Genomic DNA, 17,313 nt, shown 5'->3' on the forward strand with positions numbered 1-17,313 from the left:
ATCTGAATAAAAGTGAGATATATTAGCTACACATATCTTTAATTCTTTAACAAATTTGTTAACATTGCTCTGGTTCATTACATATGAGAGTTAATAGAAGGGAAATAGAAGAATTTGGCGGGAAAGTTCAAGACGTTTACACATTCAGAATTTACTAAATGTTTCATTTTAAGTATGGCATTATACCAGGCCATGATGATGTTGAACAGTATGATTTTGCAGGATTCCAAAGAATCTTTGACATGTTAAATTTTCAAACAGCAATGTATAAATTCTTATTTCTCTTGCTTTATCCAATAATTACCTTTACTGTAATTCATTGTGTTTTTCTTCTTTACCTGGGATTAATTGAGTGATCAAGTTGACTTTTGCCAATAATACAGTATTTCAAACTGCAGCATGAATTTCAGCCCCTCAAAACTAGTGCCCGTGTAATAGTTGACACTATAAACTGAACCTTTAAAAATAGTCTAAACAATTCGACTTTTACACAAGTATATACGGTATGTTTCGACAAATACGTGATTGAAACTCTGCTTAGCAATGGATTTTTTCAAGGCTAACTCTTGGCCAAAGATTATGGTAAGACCAGGTGCCCAGACCCTTAGAAATGTGGATGAGTTGAAACAATTGATGGTGATGAATGCAACATGGCTTTGACTCAGTTTGCCAACTCTGACCCATCATATTCATGGAGGACCAGACAGAATCAGCATGGATTTACCAAAGAGAAATTATGTTTGACAAATTCACTAGAACGTTTTGAGGATATAACTTAGAGTTAGGAAGGTAGATTATTATTTGAATGGAGAGAGATTGGGAAACAGGGAGGTGCAATGAGACCTGAGAATCCTTGAACACCAGGCACTGAGAGTTAGTATGCAGGTGCATGAAGAAGGCAAATGGCATGTTGGCCCTATAGTGAGAGGATTCAAATACAGGAGCAATGATGTCTTGCTGCAATTACACAGGGTCTTGGGGGTACCACACTTGGAGTATTGTGTGCAGTTTAGTGCCCTTATCTGTGGAAGGATGTTCTGGTTATGGTGGGAGTGCAGCAGAGGTTTACCAGCCTGATTCCTGGAATGGCAGGGCTGACATACAAAGAGAGACTGGATTGGTTATTACCAAACTTACTGGAGTTTAGAAGAATGAGATGGTATGTCTCATAGAAAGCTCTAAAATTCTAACAGGACAAACCATGGTGAATGCAGGAAGGATAGTCTTGATGACTAGTGATTCCAGAATCAGAGATCACCGTTAAAGGATACAGGTTAGGCCATTTAGGATTGATATAAGGAGAAATTTCTTTATCGAGAGAATGAAGTGGAATTCTCTCCCATAAAAAAGTGGTTGAGGCCAAGCCATTTCATGCTTTCATAAAGTTAGATACAGGTCTTAGGGCTAAAGAGATCAAAGGGTATGGGAGGAAATTGGGAAGAGGGTACTGAGATTGGGGATCAGCCATGATCTTATTGAATGGTAGAGCAGGTTCAAAGGATAAAATAGCCTACTCCTGCTCCATTTTTCTATATTCCTATGTTGTTTCACCTGATGTCCAGTTGCTAATTGTCCCATTACTGACACATTCATAGTCATGGCACATTACTTTCTCACACCAACAAGAAAAAAGGACAGCATCTCCACAATCTGATTGGAGTAATCATAGTCATTGCAATACATTTCTTTCAAAAAAGTAAGTTGAATAATGCTTCTTGGGATTTTTATCCTGGCTTATTTGCAAGACTATCAAGTGCAAGTGGATTCACTAATGTCCTTTAGGCAAAGGAATTTGCCATCCTCACTAGGCCCTGGACTCTAGACCCACAGCGATGTAGTTGACTCTTAACTGCCGTCTGGGCAATTAGGAACGGGCAATAAATGCTGGCCCAACCAGAGATGCTGATATCCTGTGAGCGAATATGAAAGATAAAATCCAGAAATTAACCATGAATTCCTGGAGATGCCAGGACAATCCAGAATGGTTGGCAGCTCTATCCTCTATCTTGTATACTGTCTAGGATTGGGGAAAAGTGCAATGAATGTTTGCAGCAAAGACTGAGTGATGGAAGATCTAATTCAATGTACGATTTGAATCTAGTTTCACTTTGTTCTGTGTAAACATATTTGGTATAATCTCCATTGATTGATGTTAATCATATCTTGTACTACACATTATGTTTTGACTTGCTAATTCATGTTCAGTGAAAAGATGTACTTGTATATAGATACATAAAGTTCTGTCTGATCTGGAAGCAATTCCTAAATTCTTTTTATAGTATCACATGGGACAGACTAAAGCTACTTGATACATTGTGACTCTGTTGGCAATTTTTTAAACATTTGCGTTGTCACAGTTTGTAATATTCAATGCTATTTCTGGCACTTCTAAACTCCAGTGAGAATAACTGCCCACCATCAGGATTGTGAGCTGACTCTCAGCTCTCAGTCTCAGCTTGTCTTAAAAGGGAAATCAGTTTTATTTTATCAATATTGGAAGCTATAGGTAATAATCAATCAAATCAGAATAAACAGAAGGTGAAAATGTAGCCCATGCAAATAAAATCACTATCAATTTTATCCTCCAAACTATCAGATGTTATTTTATTCCCATTAGTTAATTCATGTTTTATATTATTTCGAGCAGTCTTCAGCAATTTACAATCTGTATCAAGGGCCTAGATCTTTTATCCCTGCCAGTGAGTTTGAAAGCAGAGTATGTTTGTAAACCAGTTTCTCTGTGTGCCAGAGGATTGACAATGCTTTGAAATGTTTGCTCCCCTGTTTCCAGAAGCTAGATTTATTTCGGTCCCTTTCTCTAATTGACAAAACCAGGCTCAAATAATGGTACACAGTGGGCTCGCAACAAACAACATACACAACACACACAGACGAGGAGAACGTGAGGACTACAGATGCTGGAGTTCAGAGTCAAAAAGTGTGACACTGGAAAAGCACAGCAGGTCAGATAGAATCTGAGGAGCAGGAGAATCAATGTTTTGGACATAAACCCTTCATCAGGAATGTATACAGACATCAACCAAACATTGATCAATTGAACCCTATGCGGGGGATGTTGTGGGCTCACGTGAATTCAGTGGGTGATCTTCCCATCTCATTGCGCCATTCTCCCACTAATTACCTGTCTGAAATTTTAATGGGGTGAGGGAAATGTTAGGCAGCAGCCCACCCTTGGGCCTATTGAGAATCTCAGGTGAACAATACTTAAGGACCCCAGCCTCCCTGCACCATTATTTAACCCTAGCTGATAAGACTTGGGATTCAGTACCACATTTACCTAGGCTAGGCAATGACTGTTCATAAGCAGTTTTCAAATATCTGAACTCAAATACTACCTGAATTTAAAAGAGCACTTAAATACTCATAGATACATTAGTAAATGAGACAGAAAGTGTATGGGGCCCAGCACGGTTCACAGACAATTGGTATGTTGTGTGTTAATCTCGCGAACTTGTGAAGTCAGAATCCTGCTGTCTAGCAAAATCATTTGGAAAATCTTCTGGTCTGTTTTCCATGGTGAATGGTGGCGTTTAATGAGGATACCTTGCTCATTCTGAGCACTTGTTAACCCTTTATTTTTGGAGGCTGGTAGATCACATTTTGTTCAAACACCTGTTTGAGCCATTCCAACAAACAAATACAAGTGCCCAGATGTCAGAATGGTCATCTTCCACTTTTTAAAAATTCATTCATTGATGTGACATCACTGTTGGTAGACCCAACGTATGTTTGGCAGGGGTGGGGTGGGGGGTGAGTGGTTGGGAGCAGGGTTGGGGGTGGGGGCGGGGATTGGGGGGAATACAAGATATGAGCCAGCCTACACTGAAGGAACAGTGATATATTTCCAAATCAGGATAGAGAGTGACTCAGAGGGGAAAATTAAAGGATTGGTGTGCCCATATATCTGCTGCCCTTGTCCTTATAGATGGCAGTGATTGTGTGTTTGGAAGATGTTGTCTATGAACCTACGGGTCCTTGTACATAAGTCATTTAAAATTAACACGCAGATGCAGCAAACAATTAAGAAAGCAAATGCTGTGTTAGTTTACATCAGAAAGGGAATTTTAAAAATTCATTCATGGGATATGACCACTGGCTATGCTGGCATTTGTTCCCCACCCCTAATTGCCCTTGGATCTGGAGTTACATGTAGGTCAGTCTAGATATGGATGGAAGATTTCCTTCCCTCAAGGGCATTAGTGGATCAGATGGCTATTTTCTATGACAATTGACAGTGGTTGCATGGTTTCCATTAGGTTTGCTTCTAATTTCAGAGTTCGACTGAATTCAAATTTCATCATCATAGTGGGATTTGAAACCAGGTCTCCAGAACATTAAGATGGCATCTGGATTACTCATCCAGTGAAGTTATCTCTATGCCACCGCTCCCCTATGTGAAAAACCCGTATTGTGTTTATATGGGTCATTGGTGAGACCACACATGGAATACTATTCACCTTACCTAAGAATGGATATACTTTCTGTGGGCTGCAAAACAATCTGCACCATTGCTCACCAATGTTGTGTAGGCTTGCCAGTTCACTACACTACATAGGCTGTGCTCAAATGAAGATTGCTCCTACCATCTCTTTATGTAAAGGACACTACACAGCCTGCCTGGCCTAATGTGATCAAGGAAAACTACTGCCTGGTCTAACTATAAAATTCTGGAGCAGTTAACAAGGTTTAGTTTATTTCATCTTAACAGATAACTACAGGTTACATAGATAGGATAGACAATGTTACAGAAACATTGAGGAGGGGAAGATGTTCGGTTTCAATGCTTTGAGATCCCAAGCTGTTCTGCCCATAATTACACTGGGTGGTGTTCATGGCCCTCCTCAGTATTAAACCTTTCAGACCCATTCAGAAAAAACTTTCCCAACATTAGTGCTTCAAATCTTTTTCCCATTTTGAGACAAGAAAATTATCATGAGCCCTAAGAGACAGCTGTGAGAGGTGGTGGGAGGGAAACCTGTGGAGGTGAAGTGGGTCCGTTTTAAGTGGGGGACTGTCTGTTGGTATGAATCAGAGTAATTATAACTCAGTGAGAGCTTCATCTAGTCCTTGCTGCCTTCCAGCTCCTCCTCATTGGAAAGGCCTGCCGTAGAGAAAGTCTAATTGACTTTCCTTGGGAGGGGGTGTTGTTCTATGATAGATTGAGTAAAATGGATCTGTACACCCTTGTGTTTAAACGGATAAAGTGTTATCACATTGAAACATACGTAATTATTTTGGGGCTTTGGATGCAATTGGGAGTTGGGTTTGCAGTCCAAGAATAAGTTTCGGCCACTTAAGGTTGAATAGAAAAGAATTTTTTTAACTCAAAGGACTGTAGAGCTTTGGAACTGACTTCATTACCACACATTTTAGATACTCAACTCAGTCTCTAAATTTAAACTTAAGCACATATGAAATAGCAGTGAAAGTAGGCCATTCAGCCCTTCAAATCTGCCTTGCTATTCAAGAAGATCAAGAAGGCCTCAATTCTCTTTTTGTACCAACTCCTCATAGCCCTCACCTCTCAAATATTTCAAAAATCTAATCGACAAATATTATCCTCCTCAAATATTTTCAGTGATTTAGCCCCCACAACACTCTTGAGTATAGAATGCCAGACATCCACTACCCTCTGGGAGTAGAAATTCCTGCATATTTCAGATTTAGGGGTATAGGCCTGGCGATCTCCCAATATGGCAGGAGGGATGTTCTTGGCTTGGAGTGCCATTCTTGTCCGAGCGTGGAGGTCATGTCCCGTAATGGAGGCCTTTTACTGTGGTTTCTGGGTATTCCAGCAGTCCAGAGCAGAGTCTAGTCCAGGCATGGCGATCTTGTCTTGGTGTGGAGATCATGTCCTTGCTTCAGACGCAGCTTCTAGGTCTTGGGAGGTGGACTCCTGGCGTGAAGGTGTATTCCCAGTGTGGAGGTGTACTCCTGGTGTGGAGGTGTATTCCCAGTGTGGAGGTGTACTCCTGGCGTGAAGGTGTATTCCCAGTGTGGAGGTGTACTCCTGGCGTGAAGGTGTATTCCCAGTGTGGAGGTGTACTCCTGGCGTGAAGGTGTATTCCCAGTGTGGAGGTGTACTCCTGGCGTGAAGGTGTATTCCCAGTGTGGAGGTGTACTCCTGGCGTGAAGGTGTATTCCCAGTGTGGAGGTGTACTCCTGGTGTGGAGGTGTATTCCCAGTGTGGAGGTGTACTCCTGGTGTGGAGGTGTATTCCCAGTGTGGAGGTGCCCTCCCGGCATGGAGGTGTCACCTTGGTATGGTGGGGAGGTCCCAGCCCCATGTTGTGATCTTGGCTGGGCCCTGTTTGGCAGTTTCGGCCTAATGTTCCAGCATACCTCAAATCCAGGACACCTTAAATGAACTGCAGAGAACTTCCACTTTTTTTTCTAATTTATGACTTCTGAGATTCATTTAGGCGCTGTGGCATGGCGATTTATCAAATTTTTCACTGCATTTGTTTTTGTAAAACTACACACAATAAATTGCTATTCTATTCTAAATCAGTATCTCCTTATTTTTCAATTCTGTCACTTTGGGACAAACTTTCCAATTTGGGGTTCCTCCAATAAGGGAAACATCTTTTCACAATTTACACTGTCAAGCTCCCTCAAAATCTGATATATTTCAATAAAATCTCCATTTGTTCTTCTAAAGCATAATGAATAAAAATCTAACCTGTTAGGCTGTTCTTGTAAAGTCAACCCCTTCATCTCAGGAATCAGCCAAATGAATCTCTTTTGAACTGATGTCAATGCCAGTATATTCTTTATAAAATAGCGTACCCAAAACTACAGACAGCACTTGCGGTGTGGCCTCACCAATATTATTGCACCAAAACTTCCCTATTTTGAAACTCCAACTCCCTAGCCTTAAAAGCCAAAATCCCATTTGCCTTAATTTCTTGCTGAGCTTGCATACTAACCTTTTGTGTTTTGTACACAAGAACACCAGATCCCTCTGTGCTATACATTTTTAGAATCGCTCTTCATTTAAATAGCAGCCAATTCCCCATCGTTTTCTCCAAGACTGCCACACCCACTTTAGCTTTTTTATTACATAACCACAGCAGTTCTTGCATTTTTTAAAAAAAAATTATCAATTATTTTTCACAATCAGTTTTTCTCCCTTTTTTATTAGTGTTTTAGTCAATCACTTTCCGCGCTGTACACCTCTATGGTTCCTTACTGATATATGGTATTTATTTTAAGGAGCTAACATAAATATCACTTGATCAGGTACAAATATCCTATTGAAGGTAAAAAGCCCATCACTGTATATAGGCAGATTGTGAGGACAGAACTGGTCAGATTGTATTAAGTAGGACAACAGGCTCGAAAAGTGAAACACCTATGCTTTCTTATGTCTAATGTTAGTTTTTACAGATGGCAGGGCATATTGGATGTGTGAGATGGTTCACAAAACATTGAGATCTTGATGCTCTGGTAAAGCCACAACCAAACCATCATGTCCAGTGTTCGTCACCACATCTTGTCAAGGATATGAGGGTTCTTTAGAAGGTATGGGTGGAGTTTGTCAGAATGGTTCCAGTGATAAATGACTTTAGCTACAAGTTGGAGGTCAATGCAGATACAATTATTCTCCTTGGAGCAAAGGAGATTGAGGGATGACTTGATAGAAGTGTACAAGATTACAATAGGTTTAGAGAAGCTATATAGAGTGGAGATACCCCCATTAGATGATGGTACAAGGACTAAGAAACATAGATTGGGCTTTTTTAACATTTAAAATTTAACATTTAATATTTCAAGTGGCAATGACCTGACATTGACTCCCCATGTGCATGGTGGAAGTGGAGACAATAAATGATTTCTACTGTAAATTGGTTGGCCAACTGATAAACCTACAAGCCTCCAGAGTTGGTGGGGTGGGGAATGAGGTGTAAATAAATTTATCAGAACCAGCATAGATCTGATGGGCCAAATGACCTCCTGTTATGCCATAATGATTCGATGGATAGAATTTAGAGATGTGGAGGTGGTCACGAAATGCTCGGAAATAAACACGTATTCCCTGTTAACACATGAACTGATTAGTCTTTTAATTATTTGTAAAATGCTTTCCCTGCCAAACTCTATTTTTAACATTTGTTCCTTGGATGGTTACTTTGTAATGCCAATTACTTGTACAAAGTCAAAAGTCACACAACACCTGGTTATAGTACAACAAGTTTATTTGGAATTACAAGCTTGTGGAGCACTACTGCTTGATCAGGTGAAGTGACTTTACCTGACAAAGGAACAGCACTCTGAAAGTCTGTGATTTTAAATTAATCTATTGGAGTATAACCCGGAGTCATGAGACTTTCGACTTTGTCTACCCCAGTCCAACACTGGAATCTTCACGTCACTGTAAAAAGTTCATCGAGAAATTTAGATAGGTCACATAGCATAATGATCTTGTTCTATATATTCTCTGACCAGACGGAATGTGGTGGAACCAGGGGTTTCAATATGCATTACTTTCTCTTCTGTGTACCTTGTGCTATAATTCTGAAAATAATGCATAGATTCCAATGTATTAAACATGAACAAATTTGTTGAGTAAAATATTATGTTACTCCTCTGCTGCTACCAGCAGCTCTGATGTTTCTGGATATGAAATGAGCTGTTATTTGAAAAGGTAATTTGATCTTGATGTAAACAAGTAGCAAAGAGACCTGGAAAGCCTAGAAGAAGACGGAGAGCCTTGAGCGTTTAGGTTACTTAACACTTTGTACAGTTCAATGCTCTATGAAGCCTAGCTTTGAGCATGCCATCTTCTGGATGAGGGGAGCAGTGGCAGAATTTGGCTCCAATTCCTTGTTCTGACTGTAGCCATTTTTTTCAAAAGAAGAGGTCTTTTAAAAATAAGGATAAAGTCCAACAGGTTTATTTCGAAGTACAAGTTTTCGGAGCCATGCTCCTTTTATCAGGTATCCAGTGAAGCAAGATCATAGGACACAGGATTTATAGCAAAAGATTTTTACTACAAATTCTGTGTCCTATGATCCTGCTCCACTAGCTGACTGATGAAGGAGCAGTGCTCTGAAAGCTTGTACTTCCAAATAAACTTTGTCCACCTCAGTCCAACACTGGCACCTCCACATCACAAAAATCAGGGATTTCCCATTTAGCACTGAGATGAGGAGGAGTTCCTTCTCTCAGAGTTTTGGTAATCTTGTTGCAGCTCACTAAGCTACAGCACCAGAAATTAAAGCTGTCTATATAATAAAAGTTAACAATTTTATTAAAGTGTACAAAGTGCCCCAACTACTTGTTGTTTTAGTCTCTGGTTAACAGAAAGCACAGACCAGTTTTCTGCACGTACTGAGAAGTATTATTTACTATAAATAAATAGGTTCATTACAATAGCTTGACAATTAGTATTAAACAATGTTCATCTTTAAAAAGGGTAGCACAGTGACTCAGTGGTTCACACTGCTGCCTCATAGAAGCAGGGACACAGTTTCGATTCCCACCTTGGATGATTGTCCATATGGAATTTGTACGTTCTGTCTATGTCTGCATGGGTTTCCTCCAGGTGCTCTGGTTTCCTCCCACAGTCCAAAGATTAGGTGAATTGGCTATGGTTAATGTGGAGTTACGGGGATAGGATGGGGGTATTGAGTCTGGGTGGGGTGCTCTTCAGAGGGTTGATGCAGGCTCGATGGACTGAATAGCGTCTTCCTGTACTGTAGAGATTTGATGATTATGAACTATCTACATGTAACTCTACCAGGTAAAACTTTAACCAGAATGTTAATCTGGAGCTCTTGATTACTAACCTTAAGATTTTGGTTTGATTGATAAAATTTTATCCATTAGTTTTCTTAATATGGTCTTTCAGTGCATTTGGTTCTTTTGGATTATAAAATGTTCCATAATAGACTTACCAGTAAATTTAATATATATAGGATAAATGAGACCACAGTAGTATTGATATGAAATTGTGAGTGTGGTGCTAGAAAAACACAGTAGTCAGGCAGCATTTGAGGAGCAGGAGAATCGACGTTTCGGACATAAGCCCTTCATCAGGAACCACTTTCTCCTCGATATGAAATTGGCTGAGTGACACAAAACTGAGAGTAGCGGTGAATGATTGTTTTTCAGTCTCAAGGTAACCGTACAGTGAGGTTACCTTTGTGTGAAGGCTACTGCCTTTCTTAATTTGCATTATTGGCCTAGATTTGAGTGTACAGGGTTGTATTTCCAAACATGTGGATAGCACAAAAATATGGAAGTTTTGTGAGTTTTTGAGAAGATTGAGATTCAGGTTGTAGGTTTGCTCGCTGAGCTGGAAGGTTTCTTTTCAGACACTTCACCGGAGGCTCACTGATGATATTACCTAGCATGGTGATGAAATGTCTGAAAAGAAACCTTCTAGTTCAGCGAGCAAACCTACAACCAGTATTGTGAATTGTCAGAAGAATAGTGATGAACTTCAACAATGACTAAAACAGGCTGGTGGAATGAGCAGAAAAGTTCCTCCTCTCCCCTCAATTCCTCTTGTTAGTCACTTTAAATCTATGCCCCGTATTAATTGACCTCTCTGCTAAGGCAAATAGTCCTTGCCATTCACTGTATCTAGGGACTTCATAAGTTTTTACATCACACTCAAACCTCTCTCAGGCTCCTCTGAACCAAAGACAGCAACCCCAGCCTATCCAGTCTTTCCTCATAGCTACCATCCTTATAAATTTCCTGAATACACACACTAACACAATTACATCCTGAGGGTTGAAAATGTATTGCTGGAAAAGCGCAGCAGGTCAGGCAGCATCCAAGGAACAGGAGAATCGACGTTTCGGGCATAAGCCCTTCTTCAGGAATTCTTCAGGGTTTATGCCCGAAACGTCGATTCTCCTATTCCTTGGATGCTGCCTGACCTGCTGCGCTTTTCCAGCAATACATTTTCAGCTCTGATCTCCAGCATCTGCAGTCCTCACTTTCTCCTCCTACATCCTGAGGGTGAACAGTATTGCACACAATACCTAAGTAATGATTTTAATTGTCTACTCAGGTTGTTTTAAATAGTTTCACCTCTACCTTCTGCACAAGATAAATACATAATGCATTCCATGACAGAAAACCTCTATTCTGTGACAAATATAAAACTCACCATTAGGAATGACATTGGTAAAAATCTCCTGCAATTGTTTCAAACAAAATTAAATAAAATTAGGTTGTTGCATAAGAACTTTACAGAAGTATCACAATAATACTGACCACAGTCTAAAATTTAAAACAAACCTTTGTACTTATATAAAATCATCCATACAGAAATAGACCCTTGGTCCAACCAGTCCATGCTGAACTTAATCCTAAACTGAACTAGTCCCAGATGCCAATTTCTGGCCCATACCCCTCCAAAACTTTCCTATTCATGTTCTTATTTAAATGCCTTTTAAATCTTGTAATTGTACCCACATCCACCACTTCCTCAAAAGGTTCATTCCATATGCAAACCACCACTGTGTAAAATATTTGCCCCCATGTTTTTTTTAAGTCTCTCTCCTTTCACCTTAAAAATATGCTCCTAGTCTTGAAATCCCCCATTCTGGGAGAAAATACCTACCATTAACCCTGTCAATACCTCACATGATTTTATAAACCTCTGTAAGGTCACCTCTCAACCTCATATGTTCCAGTTTAAAAAAATGTCAGCCTATCCAGCCTTTCTTTATAACTCAAACCTTCCATATACAGCAACATCCTGGTAAATCTCTTCTGAACTGATTATGTTTATTCCTCTCTGCAGTGGGACCTAGTGTGTGACAATAGCTGGAAAGGACCATTTACCACATCAATCTTTTTCCTGGGGGTATTGTGTGGCTCGCTTATCTCAGGACAACTTTCAGACAGGTACAGGGTTTGATAATGTTGATGAAAGTAATGCATTTGATATGGTCTACCTGGCTTTTAGCAAGGCTTTTGATAAGGTGCTACATGCCAGACTGGACACGAAATGAAGAGTCCTTGAGATTGAGGAAAAGTAGCACATTGAATAAAATTGGCTCAGGTAGAAAGCGGAGGGTAATGACAGAGTTTCTGTGACTAGAAGACTGTTTTGTGTGGAGTTCTGCTGGGCTTCGGTGCTGGTGCCCTTGCTGTTTGTGGTGTACATTAATGGTTTGGACTGAAATGTGGCGGGTGTGATCATGAAGTTGACTGATGGCATGAAATTTGGTAGCTGGTAAACAGCGGGGAGGGTAGGCACAAACTGTAGAAGGATATCAATGGATTGGTTGGGTGGGCAGAGCAGTGGCAAATGGAACTTGACCTGGAAAAGGGGAGGGGTTACAAGGGAAGGGATGTCACTATGATTGATAGAATCCTGGAAATGATTGAAGATTAGAGAGACTTTGATGTGTATGTCCACAATTCCTAAAGGTATCAGGACACCTAAAGAAGTTAGATAAAAAGGTATATTTGCCTTAATCAGCCAAGGCATTGAACACAAGTGCAATGAGGTTATTCTGGAGTTTATAAAATGCTGGTTAGGTCAGAACTGGTGTGCTGCGTGCAGCTCGGTTCACCACATTACAGGAAGAATGTGACTGCAAGAGAAAGGGTGCAGAGGACATTCATGCTTGGACTGGAGAGTCCGAATCAGGAGGAATGGTTGAATAGTCCAGTGTTGTTTTCCTTGGGGCAATGATGTTGAGAAGGGACCAAGCAGTAATGGATAAGATTACAAGGAGCATAGATAGGATGGATAGGAAGCACTTTTTCCATTTTTAGAGGAGTCAATAACTGGGGGGCTACAGATTTAAGGTGTGAGGTAGAAAGCTAGGAGGATAGATGAGGAGAAGCTTCTTCACTCAGAGGGTTGTGGGAGTTTGGAACATACTGTCTGAAAGGGTGGTTAAATCAGAAATTCTTGTAACATTTATGGAGTATTTAGAAATTCACTTGCTGTAGCCTCGAGGGCTATAGACCAAGAACTGGAAAATGGGATTAAAGGAGCTAGTGTTTTGTTGACCGAGGTGGACATGATGGACCAAATGGCCACCTGCTGTGTTGTATATATATCAACTAGATATATGAGAATGTTGGATGATGACATCCAATCTTGTATGATGATACTTAGGTTGATGATGGACAAGGTGGGGGCAGCCACACAGCCACGTTTGACCCCAGTCTTGTACTCTCACATTGACAGCTGGTAAGCAAGGGAGTGAAAGGTTATTGGACTTGGGGGGAAGAGGGTGGGCGGGGTTGTTGGGATGTATATTTGATGTTAAATCTAATCAGTTGTAATCTTATCAAATTGCTGAATTGTTTACCCCAGCTTCTTGTTTGTACAGTTGTATGTTCATATATTTACATTAGGTACAATATATGTTTGCCATACAAAGACATGAAAGAAAAGTTGTAGCATCATTTTGCTTGTTCTTGTGCTTTTCAGGTATGGAAGAAAAGTTGTTCTCTTTGGAGGTATAGCCTTACAGACAACCTTAAACTTAATTCAGCTGGCCTCTCAGAGTTGGGAAATGTTCTGCGTGCTGCACTTTTTTGTTGGTGTAGGAGATATCGCAAGTTATATAGCCGCTTTTGTTCTCGGTAAGTTTTTTTTGTTGCATTCCCAGCTTATTTCAAAGAAACTAAGAACAGACATTGCTGCAAACATTTGGTCATTTAGGCAGTATCGTGGATGGAAAGGAGTGTTGATATTTTAGCTTGATAGTCTTTTATCAGGACGATAAGGCAGGTTTAACAATTCGGAAGGAACACAGAGCTAGGAAAAATGGGGAGAGGAGGGGAGGAAAGAATAAATGGAGGGGTCTGTGGAGGGAAGGAATTGTTAAATTACAAAAGGGTTGACAAAGATGATGGGATGTTGAAGAAACGGAAAGATGGATCTGAGGTATTGCAGATTGCTACAGCAGTCCCTTTTATCAGAACTTAGAGACATTGGAAAGGCTGGTTTGGGGCTGAAGTGGTTAAGCTCACTGTTGAGGCAATGGGTGGACAGCATTTCCTTTTGCACAAAGAGAATCTCAGTGCAATCCTGTGAAGATGTATAGGTAACATGCTGGATCATTACAAGAAGGGAACAAGGAGACAATCTAGCCAAGTCACATCCAAAAAGTCCCATCTTGCTCAACTATGCCCGTGAGGTTCAACCATTCTCTTAAGAATTATGAATACTTGAATAAGGAATTAGAGTGAGGAGTCTTAAATTCATGAAACCATTGTCAAAGGTCAGGCGAAAGTGAGGACTGCAGATGCTGGAGATTAGGGTTGAGAGTGTGGTGCTGGAAACGCATAGCAGGTCAGGCAGCATCTGAGGAACAGGAGAATTGATGTTTCGGGCAAAAGCCCTTCATCAGGATTGAAGGGCTTATGCCCAAAACATCACTTCTCCTGCTCCTCAGATACTGCTTGACCTACTGTGCATTTCCAGCACCACACTCTCAACCCATTGTCAAAAGTTGTCAGCTTGGTTATCTTTTCCAGTATTTTCTTTAATATTGGGACATCCCTAATATGTTGTATGACAGTGATAATGTCTGCACAAGACAGAAATGGGAAAAGCAAAGGTTTGAATGGTAGACACCAAGGTAGAAAACATCTTGGAAAGTAAAGAATAATACCTGGAACAAAATTAGCAAATAACTTTTAAATTTCCCACATTAAATTGACAAACTCTTACTCCTGCAGGTGTGAGACACAGGGAAAGACAACAGGTGTACAAATCTTTATTCAATTTCCACCACCAGGAAGAAATCTCCTAGTTACATTGATCAGCTAGGGCTTTCCATATTGACTTAGGTTAGCAACCCTAATCAAGGATCTTATAGTCAACAAGATCCAGCTGGTTCCAATCACTACACTTTCCTATCCATGTACCTGTCCAAACATCTTTTAAATGTTCTAATTGTACACACCTCTACCACTTTCTGTGGTAGCTCAAGTGACTAGCTAGCATTTTTGAGCAATTTACAATGTTAAAGCTTGAAGTCGAACAACACTAATTAAGTTCACCCTTGCTGCACTGTTGCAATCCACATTACTCTACAATGAGCAAACAGGCAGGTTTACTCCTGAAAACTGAAACAATTGTAGAATTACACAGGCAGTCTGGTATACAGAGACTGCATAAATGTCCAAAATATATTGTAAACTCCAATGTCCTATCAGATTTAATAAATAATTGCCTGTAGATCCTGAGCTCATAACCTTGGATGACATTTGCATACAGCAAAGGGACGATAGTTCCAGCATGTTATCCCCTCATTACTTTAACTGAGGCTCCATTAACAATTCAGGTGAGCACTGTAAGTACAGCAAGTTAACCTGGAGACTTTGTTGTTTTGCTCCTCAGAAGAACAAAAACAAACCCCAGAAATTAACAAATTATTCTTTTTATTTGTGTTTGTGGGCTAACAGAAAATAATTTCCCCATAACTATCATCACACTCCAGAAATATAATTTTATGTAAAAAATTGGGGTGTTTCATTGATTTATTATCAATAGTATTCCTGTGATTACTCATCCATCAATGACTCTAATTTTAATTTGTAGCTTCCCTGTTGCATGGAAAATATAAGATTTTCTTTGATGACTTCAATAATAAATCATAGCCATAACAGGCAGCATGATCACAGAGAACAGTACATGTAATAACTTTTTGAAAGATGTGGATCAGTTTACATGGCATTTCTGAAAATTGATTTCATGGTAAAATGAAAGCAGTTGGACAAGTTATCAAACCCACAAAATGTACACAGAAGACACAAGATGTGAGGAAATTGAATAACTTGTCGAAAACCCTACGGATTAAACAACCTCGAAATGAAAGTATGAGAATGCTTGCATTCTTTTATAATTACTATAACAGCTTACAATTATGATTTGGTGATGCTAGTATTGGACTGGGGTGTACAAAATTAAAAATCACACAACACCAGGTTATAGTACAACAGGTTTAATTGGAAGCACTATCTTTCGGAGCGCTGCTCCTTCATCAGGTGGTTGTGGAGTACACAATTGTAAGACACAGAATTTATAGCAAAAATTTACAGTGTGATGTAACTGAAATTATACATTGAAAAAATACCTTGATTATCTGTTGAGTCTTTCATCTGTTCAAATACCATGATAGTTTCACTTCTTTCATGTGTAAATGACAAAACCTTTTTTTAAAAGTTGCGTTCTCAGGTTAACTGTAACAATTGGTTTTAGCTAGACAATATGTTGAAGGTGTTTAGCCCCCTGTGTTCGCTGTCTATGCCATGATGCTTAGATTGATTCTAATCTAAAAAGTGAGATAACAGAGTTTTACATGAATTCATGCAGTTTTTGAGCAAAGTATAATGTAACTCTGCAAGTACAAATTCACCACACAAAATATATGCGTGCATGTGGGTCTTTGTGTGTGTGGGTGTGTGTGTGTGTGTTTGTCTGGGTTAGAGGGTTGTGAGTGTGAGAGAGAGTGTATATGTGAGTGTAGAGTGTCTTAAGTCTGTGAGACGGTGCATATGTGAGTGTGTGTGTGTGTCTGTGGTGGGGGGTTGTGAGTGTCTGTGAGAGAGAGTGTATATGTGTGTGTGTGAGTGCAGAGTGGTCTAAGTCTCTGAGAGGATGCATGTGTGAGTGTGGGAGTGTGTGTGTTTGTAAGGGTGTGTGTGAGTGTCTGTGTGTGTGTCTATGTATGTGTGTCAGTGTGTATGTGTGTGTATAGGAGTGCCTGTGTGTGTGTCTGTGTGTGTTTGTGTGTGTGTGTGTGTGTGTAGTGCAATGGTGGTCACCTGTAATGTGACATGAACCCAAGGTCCTGATTGAGGCCCCCCTATGGGTATGGAACTTAGCTACCAGCCTCTGCTCGGCCACTTTTTGCTGCTGCCTGTCCCGAAGTCCGCCTTGGTTGTCAAAGGTGAAGACGTTGTGATCGAGGATAAAGTGGATGAGTTGTAGGATGGTGTTTGGAGATTGGCAGTTGTTGGTGTTGAGTACTGAGGCTGTTGCCGTGATGCCATCATTGTGGGGGATGCTGGTGTAGAGTGTGGAAACATCCATTGTGACGAGGAATGTTCCCGGTCCGACTGGTCCGTTGGTGCTGAGTTTCTATAAGAAATCCGTAGTGTCGCCACAGAAGGTCCAAGGTCAAATGTCCTGGACCACTAAAGTGTTCCTCAACTGGGAGGGAACACTCCTGTCAGTTGATTGTTGTGAGGTACCCATTCATCCGTCAACCTAGCCTTTGCTCAGTTCCCCCAATGTACCATGCCTCAGGGCATCCTTGCCTGCATTGTGTAAGATAGACAACGTTGGCTGAGTCAC

The 17,313-nt window shown here is 40.4% G+C and overlaps 1 protein-coding gene across 1 annotated transcript in view; it reads left to right on the plus strand.

Moving 5' to 3' along the window:
* The window catches only part of LOC140495792 (organic cation/carnitine transporter 2-like), a 93,779-nt gene that overhangs the window by 21,785 nt on the left and 54,681 nt on the right, over positions 1 to 17,313 (plus strand). Inside the window, exons 4-5 of the mRNA XM_072594908.1 lie at positions 11,785 to 11,888; positions 13,435 to 13,589. Of these exons, the coding sequence (XP_072451009.1) occupies positions 11,785 to 11,888; positions 13,435 to 13,589 (259 nt within the window). The remainder of the gene's footprint in view (positions 1 to 11,784; positions 11,889 to 13,434; positions 13,590 to 17,313) is intronic.

Source organism: Chiloscyllium punctatum, chromosome 2, assembly GCF_047496795.1.
Source record: "Chiloscyllium punctatum isolate Juve2018m chromosome 2, sChiPun1.3, whole genome shotgun sequence".
In the NCBI taxonomy this organism is placed as follows: Eukaryota; Metazoa; Chordata; class Chondrichthyes; order Orectolobiformes; family Hemiscylliidae; genus Chiloscyllium; species Chiloscyllium punctatum.